Source organism: Aulonocara sp. 'chitande type north' Nkhata Bay, linkage group LG7 (genome assembly GCF_057382095.1).
Source record: "Aulonocara sp. 'chitande type north' Nkhata Bay isolate Kocher_YH1m ecotype deep benthic linkage group LG7, A_spYH_male_GT1.1, whole genome shotgun sequence".
Lineage (NCBI taxonomy): Eukaryota > Metazoa > Chordata > Actinopteri > Cichliformes > Cichlidae > Aulonocara > Aulonocara sp. 'chitande type north' Nkhata Bay.
This window is the reverse complement of record NC_141350.1, coordinates 43343219-43360293: the sequence shown is the minus strand read 5'-3', so window position 1 is coordinate 43360293 and position 17075 is coordinate 43343219. Positions and strand designations below refer to the sequence as shown.

Here is a 17075-nt window from a genome sequence, read left to right as displayed (position 1 = left end):
TTAGTATATGCAACTGCAGCTCTCACCTTGCAGTTTGCCATATGCTACCAAAGAGCCGCTAAAAGTGACTCCACCGATGTAGGCTCCAAGATACGCAACTATCTTGGTGAGGTTGGCTGCAGGGTCTGTGGCGAAGTGTGGGTACTCAATCATGTATTCAGCCACACAGGTGAGCACAGCAGCCAAGCCAACCAAACTGTGGAAAGCAGCCACCAGCTGGGGCAAGTCACTGATCTGGATCTTCTTAGCAATGGCCAGGCCTAGAGAGAAGGAGAGATAAGAAGTAAATAAAGTTTAGTGGCCCTGAAAGACCCACACACAAATAACATGCAAATCACAAGCACATGCACATGCACTCAGGACTGCTGGGAAGTGGGCTCATCTAAAGAGCCAGGTGTTGCTGATGAGGCTTGCTTGGGGAAATTCCGTGTGTGTGAGTTGGTCTACACTTTCTGTACATGTGCGTGTGTGAAATACATTCCCGTATCTGGGGTTAAAAAGAAAAACAGCATTATTGTCTGTGTGGATAGTTTAGTCTGGGTTTCGGCTTTGTGGCTGGAACAATTAGCATTTAAATGATCAAACAATCCTCAAAGAGAGAGAAAGTGAGTAATGTGTGATGCTGACCATTCTGACAGATCTGCTTTGTCTGGCAGAGATTTAGTCATGATGTAAATATCACTGCTCTTAACACACCTGCTAACCTAATGTAGCCAAGGCCAGAATACATGCAAACAATGCAAAAGCCGCATTCAATATATTGGAGTCAAGAGACATTCCTACTTCTGTGTAGGGGAGAAGGACAAGTCGATCTTTTAAAATCTATGCACAGCTGCAAGAAGGGAGTTTGTGAATCATTTGGAGTTACGATGATTTCAATCAACTTGAATACAACCTGACTAAGCTAATTAACACACAAATAGTTGTGCTTTTCATTGCTTAATTGAACACATTAAGTAGTTATGGTGGAAGCTGAAAAGAGTTAAACATTAACTCTTGAATTCAGTAACTTGTGGAACATCCTTTAACAATCGAGTATGTCCAGTAAGTGCTTTTGCAACATGCAGAATGCTGACGAGGAACAGTGGAGCCTTCCTTCATACAAAACTCCCGGGATGTCAAGATCAAAAAAATCCCTCTAAAGGTCATACCTCAGGATCTTAGCTGGATTAGAGTCAAACCTAATCAAAACCTGAATCTTGTTTCATTGTCTTCCAGCTCTTCTGGTGCTAATTAACTTGTGTGCTTGTTGCTTTGCATCAATACTGCTGCAACACCCAACCTCTCCCAATCTCAAGGTTATGGACTGCTGCCTTGACAAAGTTACTTCATACAATTTAGCTTCATTATTTCATTTAGATATATATCCATTATATTGTTGCAAGGTGTGTGTGTGTGTGTGTGTGTGTGTGTGTGTGTGTGTGTGTGTGTGTGTGTGTGTGTGTGTGTGTGTGTGTGTGTGTGTGAAGATGTCTGCAGGTGTTTTGCTGCTACCCTTGTGCTTACCTCTTTTTGCACTGAAACCTTGGGATGATCTTTGCAGTACGTCTAAAACAATTTGGCTCATTGTAGACTGATGAACATTCAGGTCCCTGTAGTTTTCTAGCCTTTCCCACTTCTTTTTACCTCAGTAATGCTTCTAAGATCTTGTGAAAGCTGTCGCAATCAAAGCATGTTAAATGCCAAGCAGGTTTTCCTTAAGAGGAGCAGACTTTGCATGCCTTTATTTACAGGAATGGCACCTCCTGCAGCCCACGCATCAAATCTCATGTCTTAAATCTGAACACCAGACATTAGTAGGTTTTAAGCTTGCAGTGTAATTTATTACTCACCATGTTAAATAAAGACAAATGTCTCTGTGTCATTGCTTTACTCAGACTGTTTTTATCTCCATTTGTGACTTAGATGAATATCAGACTGCATGTCATCAGTAATCAGTACTGAGATCCTGGTAATTTTAAAGTTTTTATTTGCAACTCTAAATGCAAACAGACTCACCAGCAGTGCCACCCACAGCCATGGCTGCACTCATTTGTGCCAGGAGCTCAGGACTTGGTTTGAGGGCACCCAGAGTGGCTGCAATCCCGCCTGCGACTCCCATCATACCTAAAGTGTTACCCAGACGGGCTGTGGTCTGGTTAGAAAGGCCAGCCAGGGCACCAACGCAGCACAAGCCTGAGCCTAAGTACATCATCTGGTCAGGGAAAGAGCGAGAATGGAAAAGAAGGGTGGACAAGGATTAAGGAACCACAGGATGAATAAGAAAAAAAAAAGAAAAGTCCAAGTGATTTTACTTAGAGTTCCTGCACAACATCTGTGGAATCAAAGAATACATTTTGGAGGTCTCAAGGACTTTTATATAGTCATGAGCTGTTTTGCATCAATGCACATGGATAAAGAAAATAGCTTCAGTGAGAAAACATGAAAACACTTTAACTAACGGACACAACTTAAATGTCCTCTTTCACCTGTTCAATGTTATATCCAGACTGCAGGGCAGCAGCGTAGCCTCCGACGAAGACACCACCAGGTAGCAAATAGAGGTAGTTGTACTCTGGGGGATCAGTGGGACGTTTGAACATGTCCAACATCTTCTTAGTCACCAGAAAACCACCTGATGAGGAAATGAAGACACTTATATTGACAACTGCTAAGTCAATTAAAATTAACAAAATAATCATTTATACAGAAAAACACAAAAAACTTTAACTAAAAACAAGAAGAAGAAGAAAAAGAGTAAAAATAGTTGACGCACCTGAAAAACAGTTTCTACATTTTTAGACTAACAGGTGTTTTATAGGCCATAGCTAAAATTTGTTGCCAAGCCCAATAACCAATGTTAGGAATTTAATGAGTCTACTTTATGTTAGGGTAAATATTTCAAGTAGAAAACCTCAAAAGTGTCAAACCGGGAGCAGACAGTGTCTTACTGCTTTACAGGACAAGATCACATTACTGCATGTATGCCTCCCTTTTCCCCTCTGGCATGGCTGTAGCCACGTGCATGCACATGCACTAATACACAGAGGGGTGAATCGGAGGTTAGCATCTCTTTCTGTCCCGTACATGTAATTTTAGTCACATAATGTCCCATTTAAAACATGTACTAATAATCGACTATTATTCCAGACCAGACTGGGTCAATACAGTTACATATTTGGACAGAGACAACTTTCTTTTTTCTAATTTTGGGTTCTGTACGTTACCACAATGAATTTTAAATGAAACAACTCAGATGCAGTTTGAGTGTAGACTTTAAGCTTGAATTCAGTGGGTTGAACAAAAAGATTGCATAAAATGTGAGGAACTGAAGTATTTTTTAAGCCTAATCCCTTCATTTTAGGCGCTCAAATGCAACTGGACAAATTAAATAACTGAAAATAAAACGTTCGTTTCTAATACTTGGTTGAAAACCTTTTGCTGGCAATAACAGTCTGAAGTCTTGAACTCATGGACGTTTAGTCTTCAACAAGTGAAATGCACGCTCAACTGGGTTAAGATCACGTGACTGACTTGGTCAATCAAAAATATTCCACTTCTTGCTCAAATAAACTCTTGGATTGCTTTGGCTGTATGTTTTGGTCACTGTCCATCTGTATTATGGAACGCTGTTCAATCAATTTTAGTGCATTTAGCGGGATTTGAGCAGACAGTATGTCTCTGAACGCCTCAGAATTCATTCGGCTGCGTCTGTCCTGTGTCACATCATCACTAAACACTAGTGTCCCAGTGCCACTGGCAGCCATGCACGCCCAAGCCATCACACTGCCTCTGCTGTGTTTTACAGACGATGTGGTTGCTTTGGATCATGAGCTGTTCCACGCCTTCTCCATACTTTCTTCTTGCCATTGTTCTGGTAGAGGTTGATCTTTGTTTCATCCTTCCAAAGAATGTTTTTCCAGAACTGCTGGGGATTTTTTTGTTTTGATTTTTTGCATCATCCAGTCAAACTTCTCTATTCTTGAGACTTGTGAGTGGCTTGCACCTTGCAGTGAACCCTCTGTATTTACTTTCATGCAGTCTTCTCTTTATTGTAGACTTAGATATCGATACGCCTACCTCCTGGAGAGTGTCGTTCATTTTTTGTCCTACACCTCTTGAACGTAGACACCCTCAAATGAAAACTGAGTGTACACATCATATCCATGTCCATTATATAACTATAATTGGAATATGTTTCAGTAAACAGGTTTTTAAAAAAAACAAAAACAAAAAACAACTTGTTTCAGTGCCCAAATATATATGGATCTAACTGTATATTAATATGGAGGAACGTCTGTGTATGGGCTGAGCCAGTATTGGTCTCTTTTTGGGGGTAATTCTTAACCAAAAATGGGGCTAGTGGCACTATATTTGGAAAGCTTGCAAGAAAAACAGCCTATAAACAAGATTAAGAGTTTACACTCATGCTGGAAGAGTTGTGCTTGAACTCATTCAGACAGCATAATATTGATTTACTGTGTCAGATTAAGCAATAACAGAGTTATGAAATTCTGATAAACACTGCTTATCTTACTTCATTTAGCACCTCACCATGATAACATCTGCTAAATACTGTGCTGGGAATGCTGCCGGTAACCAAAGAATGTACATACAACATTTTTAGCCTGTTATTTTCAGTAAAAGATGAGGTATTTCACAAGACCAGTAAAAACTTTGACCCGTTAATAAAGTTAAGAAAAAGGCAACTAGCTGTTAAAAAAGCTCATCGTGCTATCATGTGATAGCAAACAAATTAAATACTCAAAATGTTAAAACATCAATTATACAATCTTTAAAATGTCAAAATGCTTTTGCTTCGCTTACATGACTACATTTAATGGCCACTTTGTTAGGTACATCTTGCTAATACTTGGTTGGTCCTTAATTCCTTGGTCCACAGATTCAACAAGGTGCTGGAAAGATTCCTCAGAGATTCTAGTCCATGTTGACATGACATCATCACACAGTTGCTCACTATGGAGTACAGTGAACCAATTTTCTTGTTCAAGACACCAGTTTGAGCTTTTTTATACTCACTAGACCAGGCAACGTTTTTCCAATTGTCAGTTGTTCAATTTTGATTAGCCTGTGTTAAGTGTGGCCTCAGCTTCCTGTTTCTTAGCTGACAGGAGTGACACCTGGTATGATCTTCTGCAGCTAAAGCCCATATGTTTCAAGATATGACGTGCTGTTCATTCTTGATACTTTTCTGCGTACTTTGGTTGTAACAAGTAGTTATTTACTACTAATACTTACTTGCTACTTGCTTCTATTACTGTAATTTGCTTTTAGTGAGCAGTAAAACAGGTATACGTAATAAACTGGCCAATTAGTTGATATTAGCTTTAAAGAGGCATTTGAATATTTGACTTATCAGCAAGAAAGTGCCTGTTGAACATGCAGATATCAGAATCCCAGTTTTGCATGTTTTTGGTTTTATTTTTTCAGTTCGGTAGCTTAGAAAAACGTAGCTCTGGGTTTTTTACCCTTCTTGCAGTGCAACCACCACACTGGAGCTTTCAGGCATTTTTCAGATTTTTGCTAACAGATGGAATTGATAAGGCAGCATGTTCACATTTTACATAGACCTAATTGCGCTCTGTCTTTATTGTGTTTGTCCGTTTCCATGGCGTGTTAAGTTTGTTCCGATGGGGTTATGGTAATGTGGTATACTGCTATGAAATATGTCTGAGGAACCCAACTCAAAGGGAACATTAAAAAAATAACTGGTAGGTATGTCAATGAAGGCTGTGGTATTTCAGAAGAAAGAGCAAAGTTAAGTGAAAGCGCTAAAAAGTTGTTTGTACAGTGATGCATTTGAAAGCAATGATTGATCTGTGGTAAGATTCCACTTAATGCCCTCTGCATCTCTAACACTCAACTGACGCATCAGTATATTTTAACAAACAAACCAAATGTATCTGTTATGCAAGTCAACTGTTTATTTGCTTGCATCAAAGTCTGTCCTGGTGTCTAGCAGTGAGCTAATAGGAGAAATTAAAACTAAATCATGGCTCAGCCCTGGAGGAACACTCTGTTTTTCCCAGGACTATTACAGAGCGATGAGTATTATAATGACTCCAGGAACAGTTTGTCATTATAATGGAAATTATTGAGGCTAATAGCAGGAATGGACGTGTGTGGTCCGAGCGAGAGCCACCGACTCTGGGCTGAGCAGGTGGGCAGAGAGGGCAGCTGCAAAACTTGGGTTTGAAATGATGTTATTGCACAATCAATATTAAACACCTCAATCTTCAGCCCAAGATGATATATTATTGGCTCTGGGTTGCTGTAACTGGCAGGGGTTACCGTGAGGTGTCTGTGTTAGGGTGACTCACCAGCAATGTTGACCGAAGAGATGAAGGCAGCGAGCACAGCCAGTGTCTCAGCAGTCGAAGTTGGGACGTAGCCCCCTCCCATCAGGGACAGACCACCCACAGCCGTCAGACCTGTAGACCACAGACATTTCAGTATTCATGAACCTACGCTTTCATAATACACATAATACAGTGGGGGGGGGGGGTTGGGGGGGGGGGGGGGGGGGTGTTCAAAAATTTGGTGAAGATGTCACAAAAACAGCACAGAACTTCAAAACATGAATTCAGTTGTCGACAAAATAAAAAGTTAATCTTGACACTTATTAGATTTGGTTTAATCAGACAGTTTCCTCGGAATACTGTTTGTTTTCCAGATAGGAAAAAGATACGGAGATAAAAAAATGGATGGAAAGGAAAAGAGTGTGTGCGTTTTTACCAAAAGAGACTCAGGAAACCTCGATAACATCAGTCCTGTAATGATTTACAGGCAGTAGGATGCAATGCACAACTACCATTGGAGCCTGCATTCACATGGGCTTGTGACTGTGTGCTATTTTGGTTGACTAACAGGTAGTGTGTGTGTTTGTGTGTTTGAAGTCAACAGTGTTAGATTGGACTTTCAAATGAGGAAAAAAGGAAGTCTGACCTCCTTTTTTCTCAGACAAAATGCAGCTTTATAAACACGCCTGTATGTCGGCTTCAACTTTTAAAGCTGCCAAACACTCTTTCGCCACTTGTATTTATGTAAATACAACCTCATTTTAAATTAGCTGTCGCAAATAGAAACCACTGTTGCAGGATAACCTGGAGCATTAATACTTTAAAGTTGGTTTTTAATCACCCCACAGAAACCAGCAAAAAATGAGTCAGGGTGCCACTAATCAATCTTCTTTTAATAATGATTAATGTTACACTCTCATGAACAAAGTGACCGTATGCACTCTGTATACATCTCACACAAACTGAATCCATGTTCTGTATTTACGTATGTAACCTAGTGATGATCCCTGTAACTGTCCACATTTTCCAACCACGCTGATCCAGTCAGTTTTCCATTAATTTGCTTACTACAGCATTCTGCAAACAGCCAGCCTCGACACTGGTCGTTGATAACAATCATCTGTCAAGTCAGCGGTCTTCTGCATGAATGTGGTTGCGTGTGCTGAACTAGACCGACAGATACTAATACAATGTAAGCAAGTCAAATTTGAATACTGAGGTTTTAACAAGCAACAGTTACATAATACATTGAAGTTGGTACTATTTAAATTTAACAACCAAATAGTTTTAAACTTTTTTATACCACATGCAAATTTCTTGAGATGCAAGTATATACGTCCAGTAGGTGTGTTACATTTTTCTTTGGCTTTCACCTCTTTTAACTAACAGCCTTTTTTAACTGTATTTTCTTTTTTTTAATATCTAAAAATGTCCTTAGAATTCCAACTTTGCTTTAAATTTGATAACAAACAAACTTTTAGCTTTTAAGTTGCAGCGTATTAAGCATGGCCTTGATTATTTCAAGCTTATTCTTCAAGTTTCCTTCCCTCTTTCTACTTTTTTTTTTTAGGTCACATACTCATTTTAATGTTTATTGTCCTTTTGTTTGCCATATAGATGGGTATCTGTTATGGTTAAATGGTTAAATAAAATTACCAGGTGGGCCCACTTCCTAAACGTAATCTGAATGGGATTTTTTTTGCATTTTCTCAGGGGAGGTTTTTTGTGTGTGTTGTTTTTGTTTTACCTACAGCTAATGTCAACATATATATGTTGATGTTAGAAGCCTTGACGACTCAACAAAGAGTTACATTAGGGCACTACGGTCTTTACTTCTTTCTGCTCCTGATCAATGAATAATGTGTGCAAATGCAACCTGACTGAAAAAACCAAAACAAAAAAACAAACAAAAGCAATGTTGCCACTTGTCAACAGGAACTGAGCTGCACAATAAAAAAAAAAGTCCATGCTGTAATTAGTCATGGCAAGAATGTGCCCCTCCTTAAGACTCCAGTATACCCGCCATGTTGGTCGCCTTGTGTGCCACTGTTATGATAAAACCGACGTCTTTTTATGCTCGCCAATGACACACAAGCCGCTGCTGCAGTATTCACAGGAGAAACAAACAAGATGGGGTTAACAGCGAGGATAAAAGTGCCATTAGGCCTGTTTTGGTTGGAGATTTCCTATTAAAAGGGAGTTCTTCATTCCCACCATCTCCAAGGGCTTGTGCATGTGACTGCTGGGGTTTTCTCTCTAATATAGAAAGCACCTTGAGCTAATTGTTCTGAAATACTTCTAAATAAATAAAACTAAACTGGACCTACAGAATAAACTGATCAGTCACTAGGAGGACAGCAAATAACTAGTTAACTCCTTGCAACTAGTCACTAACAATGGAAAAAGGGGGGAAAATGAGAATTTGATTTTTTCTTTTTTAAAGAAAAGAAAACAGATGCAGTTACATCTTGTAGGTGGAGATCAAAGACATTCCTGTCCAACTTAATGAACGGATAAGCCCAAAAGCAAGCCAATAGGCATCAGTGGACACATGCAAACTGTAAGGTATCAACAGATGTCTGCACTGGGTGGCCTAACGCCCTGTGTGTGTGTCTATGTATCAAACATTAGGTTTCAGGCAGTAAATCAGGGCTCTCAAGTAGATTAAAGCCTTATTATAAGTCACCAGATATGAAGATACATTTCAATGAGCCACTGGATGTGAAACCAGTATCTGAAGAATCTAAGATGACCCACCAGTCGGAGTCACTACTGGCTGTAACACAATAATGTCCTGAAAAGAATAAAACTGTCCCTCATTGCAACCCTAAATTCCAACATGATTCCCTAATGTCTGTAAGTTATTGTGTGTGTGTGTCTTTATGATGCCTGGCACAACAACAACAATTTTGCAGGTTTCACTGTTTCCATAACCACAGTCAGTGACAGAGGTTTTTAAAAAAGCCAGTGAGTCCCTGCCAAATATGAGAGGAAAAAAATACCTGGACAAAGAGGAAGGTGAGAGGGGAAAGGAGGTGAAGGGAGCAGACAAGATGGAAAGAAAAACAAAAAACAAAAAAACGTTTCGGGAAATCTATCAAGTTCTACCAATATTAAGCGACGAACCCCATGAACCCCATGTGCCTTTTCGAGCCATCTCATTTAAGACAGCACTGGACAAACTTCACAGAAGGGTAAATGATATATAGGTGTCGCTAATAAAATTTCAAAGAAAGTGAAAACTATCTCTTAGATATTACACTGCTTGGCTCTGCAGGCGAGCTCTGATGTCCGGCTGTGCACACGAGTAAACGAGCAAAAGACTTCCCTGACCCTCAGAGATCACCAACGGCGTGTTACTTCCTACCTCCTTCCTACCTCAGTGTGTAGCTGTGGAGTGATCAAAGCTGTGAGAACACACACGTACCATTTACCTCTCTAACCTCTTAACCCTTCTGTGTTAAGCAGCAGCCGCAATAAGAACTCGATCCTGAAAGTTTTAGAACGAAGGGCAAAAAGGCAACAGCAGGGTTACAGCAGCCAGCTGGGTGTGATCGATCAAAGATTAATGCTTTTTTATATATATATATATATATATATATATATATATATATATACACATATATACACACATATTATTATTATTATTTTTTTTTTTTTTTTTAATTAATGTATTGCTATTCTATATCTATATACCACGAGGTAGAGGATGTTGTGTTTCAGTAAATTCTACTCTGCTGGACAGTAAAGATGTACGGGTGTCAGTGGGGATTAATGACACTTGTGAGTACACATGATTAATAATTTTGGTTAAACAGCTTAAAGTCAAACTTTCAAAAAAGTTCTTTTTTTATTAGTTAAAACATCCAGCGTCCAGTCAAGAAGTGCATAAAATTACCGGTTCGTGTGATTCAGACTGAATAAGGAAACATCAATATTCATGTCTGTAATTACAATTATTCTTAGAAATGTAAACGTGATAAATGTGTATCACGCGGCTATAAATCAGGCACTGTGTGGATCTGTGATTTGTGCTTACACAGATGGGGAGAAACGATGACTTCATTCATACTAGACAGAAAAATGACTTCCGTTATGGGAAGTTTAACTCACAAACTGTAATGAGACACATTGCAAATAACTGACCTGAGATGGCGTTGGTGACAGACATGAGAGGAGAGTGCAAAGCAGGAGTGACTCCCCACACTGTGTGGTATCCCACGATGCCAGCCAGACCAAAGGTGGTGACGATCTGAGTGAAGGCAGCGTTGGGAGCTGACAGGCCCAGACCAAGCAGGGTGGCGATGCCTGGCACAGAGAGAAGAGAAGTTAAGGAAATAAAAGAAGTAGAGTAGCTCTGACTACACAGCTGAAGGACACATTAAGAGTGAAATGCAAAATGTATGCCTACTGAGAAGCTCCTATTTATTATTCACAGAATTAGGTGGAGAAAGTGTTTTAAATGTGCTGGCTCTTTTTCCTGGAATATTCTATAGAAGGAGCTGAAACTGTCAGGACTGGTTTATGTTGGAGCTGAAGTCTAAGAAAACAGTTCTGTCTTCATTTTAATCTCAAATATACGTAACTGGAAAAATAAAGGGCGCATATGTGGTGGGCACTTGACCACCCATGTTGTCCTAATTCCCTTCACTTTAGCAGACAAGTTTATTTTATTACTTTGGCGACTATTCTTTTACACACTGAATGCACATCCATGATGATCTAAATGGCTGCAGATAAATGGGTATTTACAGGCAGTCCACACTGATTAAGAGGAGCTAACATCAGTAGTTGTGTGTTGGTGTTAAGTAGGAAACTACTCAAGCACCTAAACAATGTGTGAACCGCATCCACTACATGTGCTGCACTGACACAGAGGCACCATAGGAACACCACAGCTCTACTTCAAACCAACACTCAGCGTGATGCTGTTTTTACAATGCACACTTCCTGACACTAACAGGGTGCCGGTGTGTGCATCTGTAACCTGCCTCTGTCACTTCTCGCCTCCTGTACACATTCCAACTGTTAACAAAAAGCTGAAAGACCTCGACCTCCCCTAAGACCCTTTGATGACAGTTAAAATATATGAGAGTAAACTGTGTTAAAGAACACTTTAGTTGAATTACTCCACCCTAAATCTAAATTTAATGGTACACCCACAGTTATCTGCAACAACCAACCTCCAGTGTAAGCCCCAGCGCTGGTGAGTGTGGCCCTGAAAGGGGAAATCTGTGCAGCCTTCTCTGCCTCCAGTTCCTGGACGCTCTTCGTTTTAGGAGGCGCTGCGACGGGCACGTTGAGAGGCTGAGGAGCGGGGAACAGGTTCTTTCCTTTCTGGAGGTGACAAATAGAGAAACAAAAAGAGCAAACCATTTTTATGGCTCAGCTGGTGATGATCTTTGTCTGATTTAAAAAAAAAAAAAAAAAACGGTGCAAAGTTATGAATTTAATATATGACACTTATCATGAAAGCAGTCCAAGCAAAGACCTCACTGATGGTGATAACAGGAGGCATCCCAGTAAGATGCCCAAGGCCAGCTTAACTGACTCCTTTCGATGTGGAGGGATAGCAGCTCTACCCTGACCCCCCTCACAAATGGTCAATCTTTACCCTTTTAACTGTTCAGATCAATGAGGCAAGCTAATGGACAGGTACAATAAAAAATTGCTGTGTTTCAGCAGCATTTGTAAGACCATTACTATATGAGTTAATTCATCTCTGAAATCTGCTCTTTTGAAGAAGTGAATAAGATTACAGACTAATATAAGCAAAATAATCTCTTATCTCTCTTTTCCTGTGCTAAAAAACATGGATTGAAGAAATCTGCAGCAGCTGTAGTGTGGTTTGCATACGGACATCCATATTGTAGTCAATATTTCAGCTGATTATTGCATTAACTTTGCTTAACCTAAAATTCTTAGAAGAATTCCATAAACTTGATGGTAGCGTTGCTTGTAAATCATTAGACAAAGCAAAAATGAGAACCTCTGACTGCAATATTTAAATAACATAGAAATTAGAGTATATCATGTGGCATAAAGATTTAATTTGCCTTGGGGTTTGGTGTAATGAGAGGACACTGCTTCATTTGCAGCTCTATAGAGACTATGATGCAAGAAGAATGCATGCTAAGAGTGACATCTAGTGACTGAGACATGATCCTACAACATGTGCAGATGGATGGATGGATGGAAAGGACCAGTAAAGAACAGCTAGAAAATATTAGGTAAGGACAGCCAGAGAAAAGGCAGAAAATGTCCACCCAGCCAAAGATCACATTGGCGATACCAGCACGTTTGGCTTTGGACTGCACAAGACCTCATACCTCCATGACAACAGATCCTCTGACAACGTGATCCATGGTCCCATAGTCGAACTCGTCCTTGACATTAAAGTAAAAGTTCTCCTTGTCAGGGCTGATCGCCCGGATCAACTTGGTGATGTTGTTGGAATACAAAGTGCTGGACTGAGTTGGTAAACGGCTGGGTAGGTCTGTGTAGCCAACATGGGTCACGCCCTGTAACAAAAAAATTAATATTTAAAAAAATTAAACTAAGCCAATCAATTAAAGAAAACCAAACAAAAACTTCCTTTTGTTTAAGTGTGAGAACGTCTGAAGAGTGTATGCACTGACCTTGTATACAGACAGCTCTCCAGGTTCTGTGGTTTCAATGTTTCCACCTGCCTCAGCAGCCAGGTCCACCACCACCGAGCCATCTTTCATACTTTCTACCATTGGCTTGGTGATTAGGATGGGTGCCCGCCTACCTGCATTGTTAAAACAGAAAGACTAGGCTATTAATGCATCACTGGAAAGATGATTAAAATGTGCCCACATTTACAAAGTATCATATCACATCAGCCTCAATGGAACCTCAATCTCAAAGTATAACCCAGCAAGTAACTCATAGTCACTGCAGTTAAGCTTACTGTGCCCACACTACATTTAAAAATTGTTAAAACCAAAAGATTATTGGAGCTAATGGGCACTTTTCTAAGAGTTGAGACGAGAATACACATCTCAAATCCTATTTCAAATGGAGAGAAATCTCTTTATGCAACCTTGATGCTGAGGACAGGGCTCGTGGCCACAGCCAACATTCTTATTCTGCCTGACACTGCGCTTCTCTGCATACCAGGGATAAGAGCAGTGCTGATGACAATGTCCACGTCCTGACACTGCTTAGCAAACAGCTTCATCTCTGCCTCTATAAACTCCTTAGACATTTCCTTGGCGTAGCCTCCCTGGCCTTCTCCTGACTCCTTAATGTCCACCTCCAGTGGTTCTGCACCCAGAGATTTAAACTGCTCCAAAGCTGCAGCTCTAGGAGAGAGGAAAATGAGAGGTTACTAGTAATTTCGAAATCTCAGATGAGAGCACATTACACGTGTGATAAAAACTGCAAAGATTAATATATTATTTAATGGAAAACTATTTGGTAACCATTTACTGAAGGAAATACCATCCTTCCTGTGCTCTGTTAAAGGAAAAAGTCCCAAACATTTAGCAGTTCTGCCTTCTGAAATCAGAGAACTTTATTTTCCACTTTGTGCATGAAAATAAAGTAACTGTCACCCAAATCAAGATATCAAGTTGGGATATGAGAGATAACAAGCACTACATTCAATAAAGAAAAACAATAATCATGAAAATATCAGAAGAATAATCACTTCTAAAAATGATTATGTGGTACAATATGAGAAACACTGTATGTCCATAAAACTTGAAGAGAAACACACTGTGAATACTGTGTTACAGCAATAACATGTGTTAATGTCTCAGTCACACTAGAGTAAAAATAGGAAGCCAACCTTGTGACTAGGAAAAACAAAATTGGTGGTTGTCTAGTGATTGCACTGAATTTTGTGCAGTAGCTGTGGCGACAAGCTGGTCAACCAGACGTTAAGCATACAACACCCTTAATGAGCACAACTCAGCCATTCTCAGATGCAATCGTTGGCATGTTTTTGCAGTAGGGAACGTGACTCAGATGGTTACCAACTGCACCAACTACGTCCCCATTATTGATGAGGTTGTGACTGAATTTATCACAGCTAATCACTATATTATCACAAACAGAGTATGCCAGCTGGACCCCAATCAATCGCAGACAGATTGCAGACTGAATCTGGCTTAATAGTGGCTTTAATTTTGACTTTATCTGTTAGGTCTACAAAGTCTGCAAATAGTCAGAGATCTGTCTGTGATTGTTTTCAGTCATCCAGGTCATCGTAGTCTAAGGAGCTTGGAATGAAAAGCGTCTGGACTTCTTTCTCTTCAAGCAACTCAAAGAAGTCCAGACGCTTTTCTTTCCAAGCTCCTTAGACAAGTCCGAGATCTGGTTGCTGACTTTAACTGCTGTAAAATAAAATCTATAGGACAGCAAGTTCACTGCACACAGAAAATTAGCATGACTGTAGAATTAACTTTATAAAACTGAACGGTATAGTATATGAAGGGATGAAGGCCCTTACATTTACAAAGCCCTTGTTTTCTTTGAATTTTCCATGTATAGCAGGTATAAGGAACTCAAAGGAAAGAAGGCATGCGTCATAATTTTATCCCATTTTTTACATCATTACTGCACATTTCCTTCACTTTTCTCTTAGCTTTTTACTGCTGCTGCTTCAAAGTGTTCAACTGCCAAAGACAGCTTTTATTGTGAAAAAGCCAAAGGAGACACAACGCCTTTGTCGCTGTGATTAACTGCGATATTAGATGTTGCCATTGTAGCCGCTAGTTCTACACTAAATTAATAATACTGACTATATTAGCTGGTGAACAAAAAACAATAACAAATAATATTTTACAGTCAATAACTTTTCTAACCTCGTATCAAATCCTCTGACAATGGCTCCCATGGCTCTGGCGGTGCCCGCTGCTGCCAACCCAGCCACGCCACCTCCAATGATGAGCACCTATTAAAGAAGGCGTACAAATACTAGTTAAGGATGACCAGAGTTATGGCCCATGCTTAAAGTTAAAACTGGCAGAGTCACATTCACAGACGCATACCTTCTAAATAAAAGAAATGCTACCTCCAAAAGTACACGGACTCAGACTACACACCTTTGCAGGAGGCACTTTCCCGGCTGCTGTAATTTGTCCAGTGAAAAACCGTCCAAAGCTGTTAGCTGCCAGCACCACTGCCTTGTACCTGAAAAGACAGGGAATTCATAACAAAGAAAACAATGAATATAGATGTGCTACATGCAAAAAAGAAAGAAAAATTGAGCAGTTGCTAAAACATCTGAAGAAATGTTTTCCTTTTTCTGGTCTGGGTCTGTAATTCAACATTTTGTTTATAAGACAAGAGTACAGGAAGACAGGAGCAGATCATTCAACTGGACGCAAGCAGTCAACAATACATGCCTTGAAGGCACTGTGAACATACCCTGCGATGTTTGCCATGGAGCTCAGTGCATCGTAACCCTGGGCAATGGTGACTCTGGGCACCTGGTCCATAGCCAGGACAGTTGCTTTCTTCTTGGACAGCATGTCCATCAGCTCAGGGTTCTGAGCTGGATAGATGAAGCTGATCAAAGTAGATGCATCCTTCATCATATCCACCTCATGCACACCCAGAGCAGGGTTGAAAATAGGAGCACGGACCTGGAAGCAGACAAAGCTCACATAGTTCAAAACGAACGTAGTGTGACCAGAAATAACTGATCAGATCTTATCGAGATCAGTTTATCCCAGAGTATATATCAAAGCTACTATAGAGTACTGCAAGTGTTTCCTATATTTTTATAGATATGTATATTTCTACCTTTTCTTCGACATCAGCCAACTACAGTGCAGTGTTTTAGTTTTAGTGTTTTTTAGTTCTGACTTTTTTTATGCTATGAAGTTAACACCATCAGTTCCAGTCCAGACTCACCCACTGGTTTCATCAGTAGTATATTACAGTTACCAAGGCTCTTTCATGAGTGACCAATGTACTAAAACTCAGGTCCATACTGGTACGTATAGTATCCAAGGAAGTAAGGATCCAGTAGGTTGTGTTTAAAGTAAGTCATCCACAGCAACCTTCACTTCTCTCTGACATTTTTCCACTTTCATATTAGTTTAGATTATAAAATAACAAACCTTTAATTATAAATGATTATCAAATAAGAACCTGTAAAAGCATGAAGCTGCTTCTCATTTTCTTAGAATCGCTGCCTTTTTCTCATCCTCAACCACCATGTCTGACGTGAAGACAGACAGTTTAATTGTTTTGGGATAGTGACATGTTTTTTTTCCCTGCATTCACATACTCTGTCATCCCTCCACATCCTCCTACACTTACACCACAAGACACACATCACGCCAAAAGCTGCTGTCATCATCAAAACTATGACTTCCTTCCTTTCCCCCACTTCCTTCTATTATCCTTCATTACCTCTTCTTAACCAGTCAGTCAGATAGTGATACATTTCTGGCACAGGTTTCATTCAACCGCCTTTTGTGGCCTCCTCTTCCCTCTCTACACAACACACCCTCTCTTTATTTAAGACTTACCTTAACCACCACATCAGAGGCTAAGACATCTTTGAGGTCTTTAATTGTTGCTCCAGCCTGGGCGTACTGTTCATCACCGAACTTGGAAGACTCTCCAGCTCCGGACTCCACAACAACATTGAAACCCTGTTTAATGAGTGCCTGGACGCCGGCAGGCGATAGCGCCACTCTGCGTTCATTCTGGAAAATTTCTTTGGGAACGCCGACTGTGAGTTGTTTGTATGGAATACCTAGAGAGGGGAAAATGATCTGGTGAAACTCACAA

At 40.1% G+C, this 17075-nt stretch overlaps 1 protein-coding gene across 1 annotated transcript in view; it reads right to left on the bottom strand.

Moving 5' to 3' along the window:
- nnt (nicotinamide nucleotide transhydrogenase) overlaps positions 1-17075 on the bottom strand; it is a 36227-nt gene that overhangs the window by 14344 nt on the left and 4808 nt on the right. The window contains exons 3-15 of the mRNA XM_086300554.1: positions 16811-17040; positions 15699-15916; positions 15374-15461; positions 15134-15222; positions 13440-13627; positions 12938-13071; positions 12629-12820; positions 11483-11636; positions 10446-10607; positions 6321-6431; positions 2469-2614; positions 1999-2194; positions 27-260 (exon numbers count right to left, since the gene is read on the bottom strand). Coding sequence (XP_086156680.1) covers positions 27-260; positions 1999-2194; positions 2469-2614; positions 6321-6431; positions 10446-10607; positions 11483-11636; positions 12629-12820; positions 12938-13071; positions 13440-13627; positions 15134-15222; positions 15374-15461; positions 15699-15916; positions 16811-17040 — 2142 coding nt within the window. The remainder of the gene's footprint in view (positions 1-26; positions 261-1998; positions 2195-2468; positions 2615-6320; positions 6432-10445; positions 10608-11482; positions 11637-12628; positions 12821-12937; positions 13072-13439; positions 13628-15133; positions 15223-15373; positions 15462-15698; positions 15917-16810; positions 17041-17075) is intronic.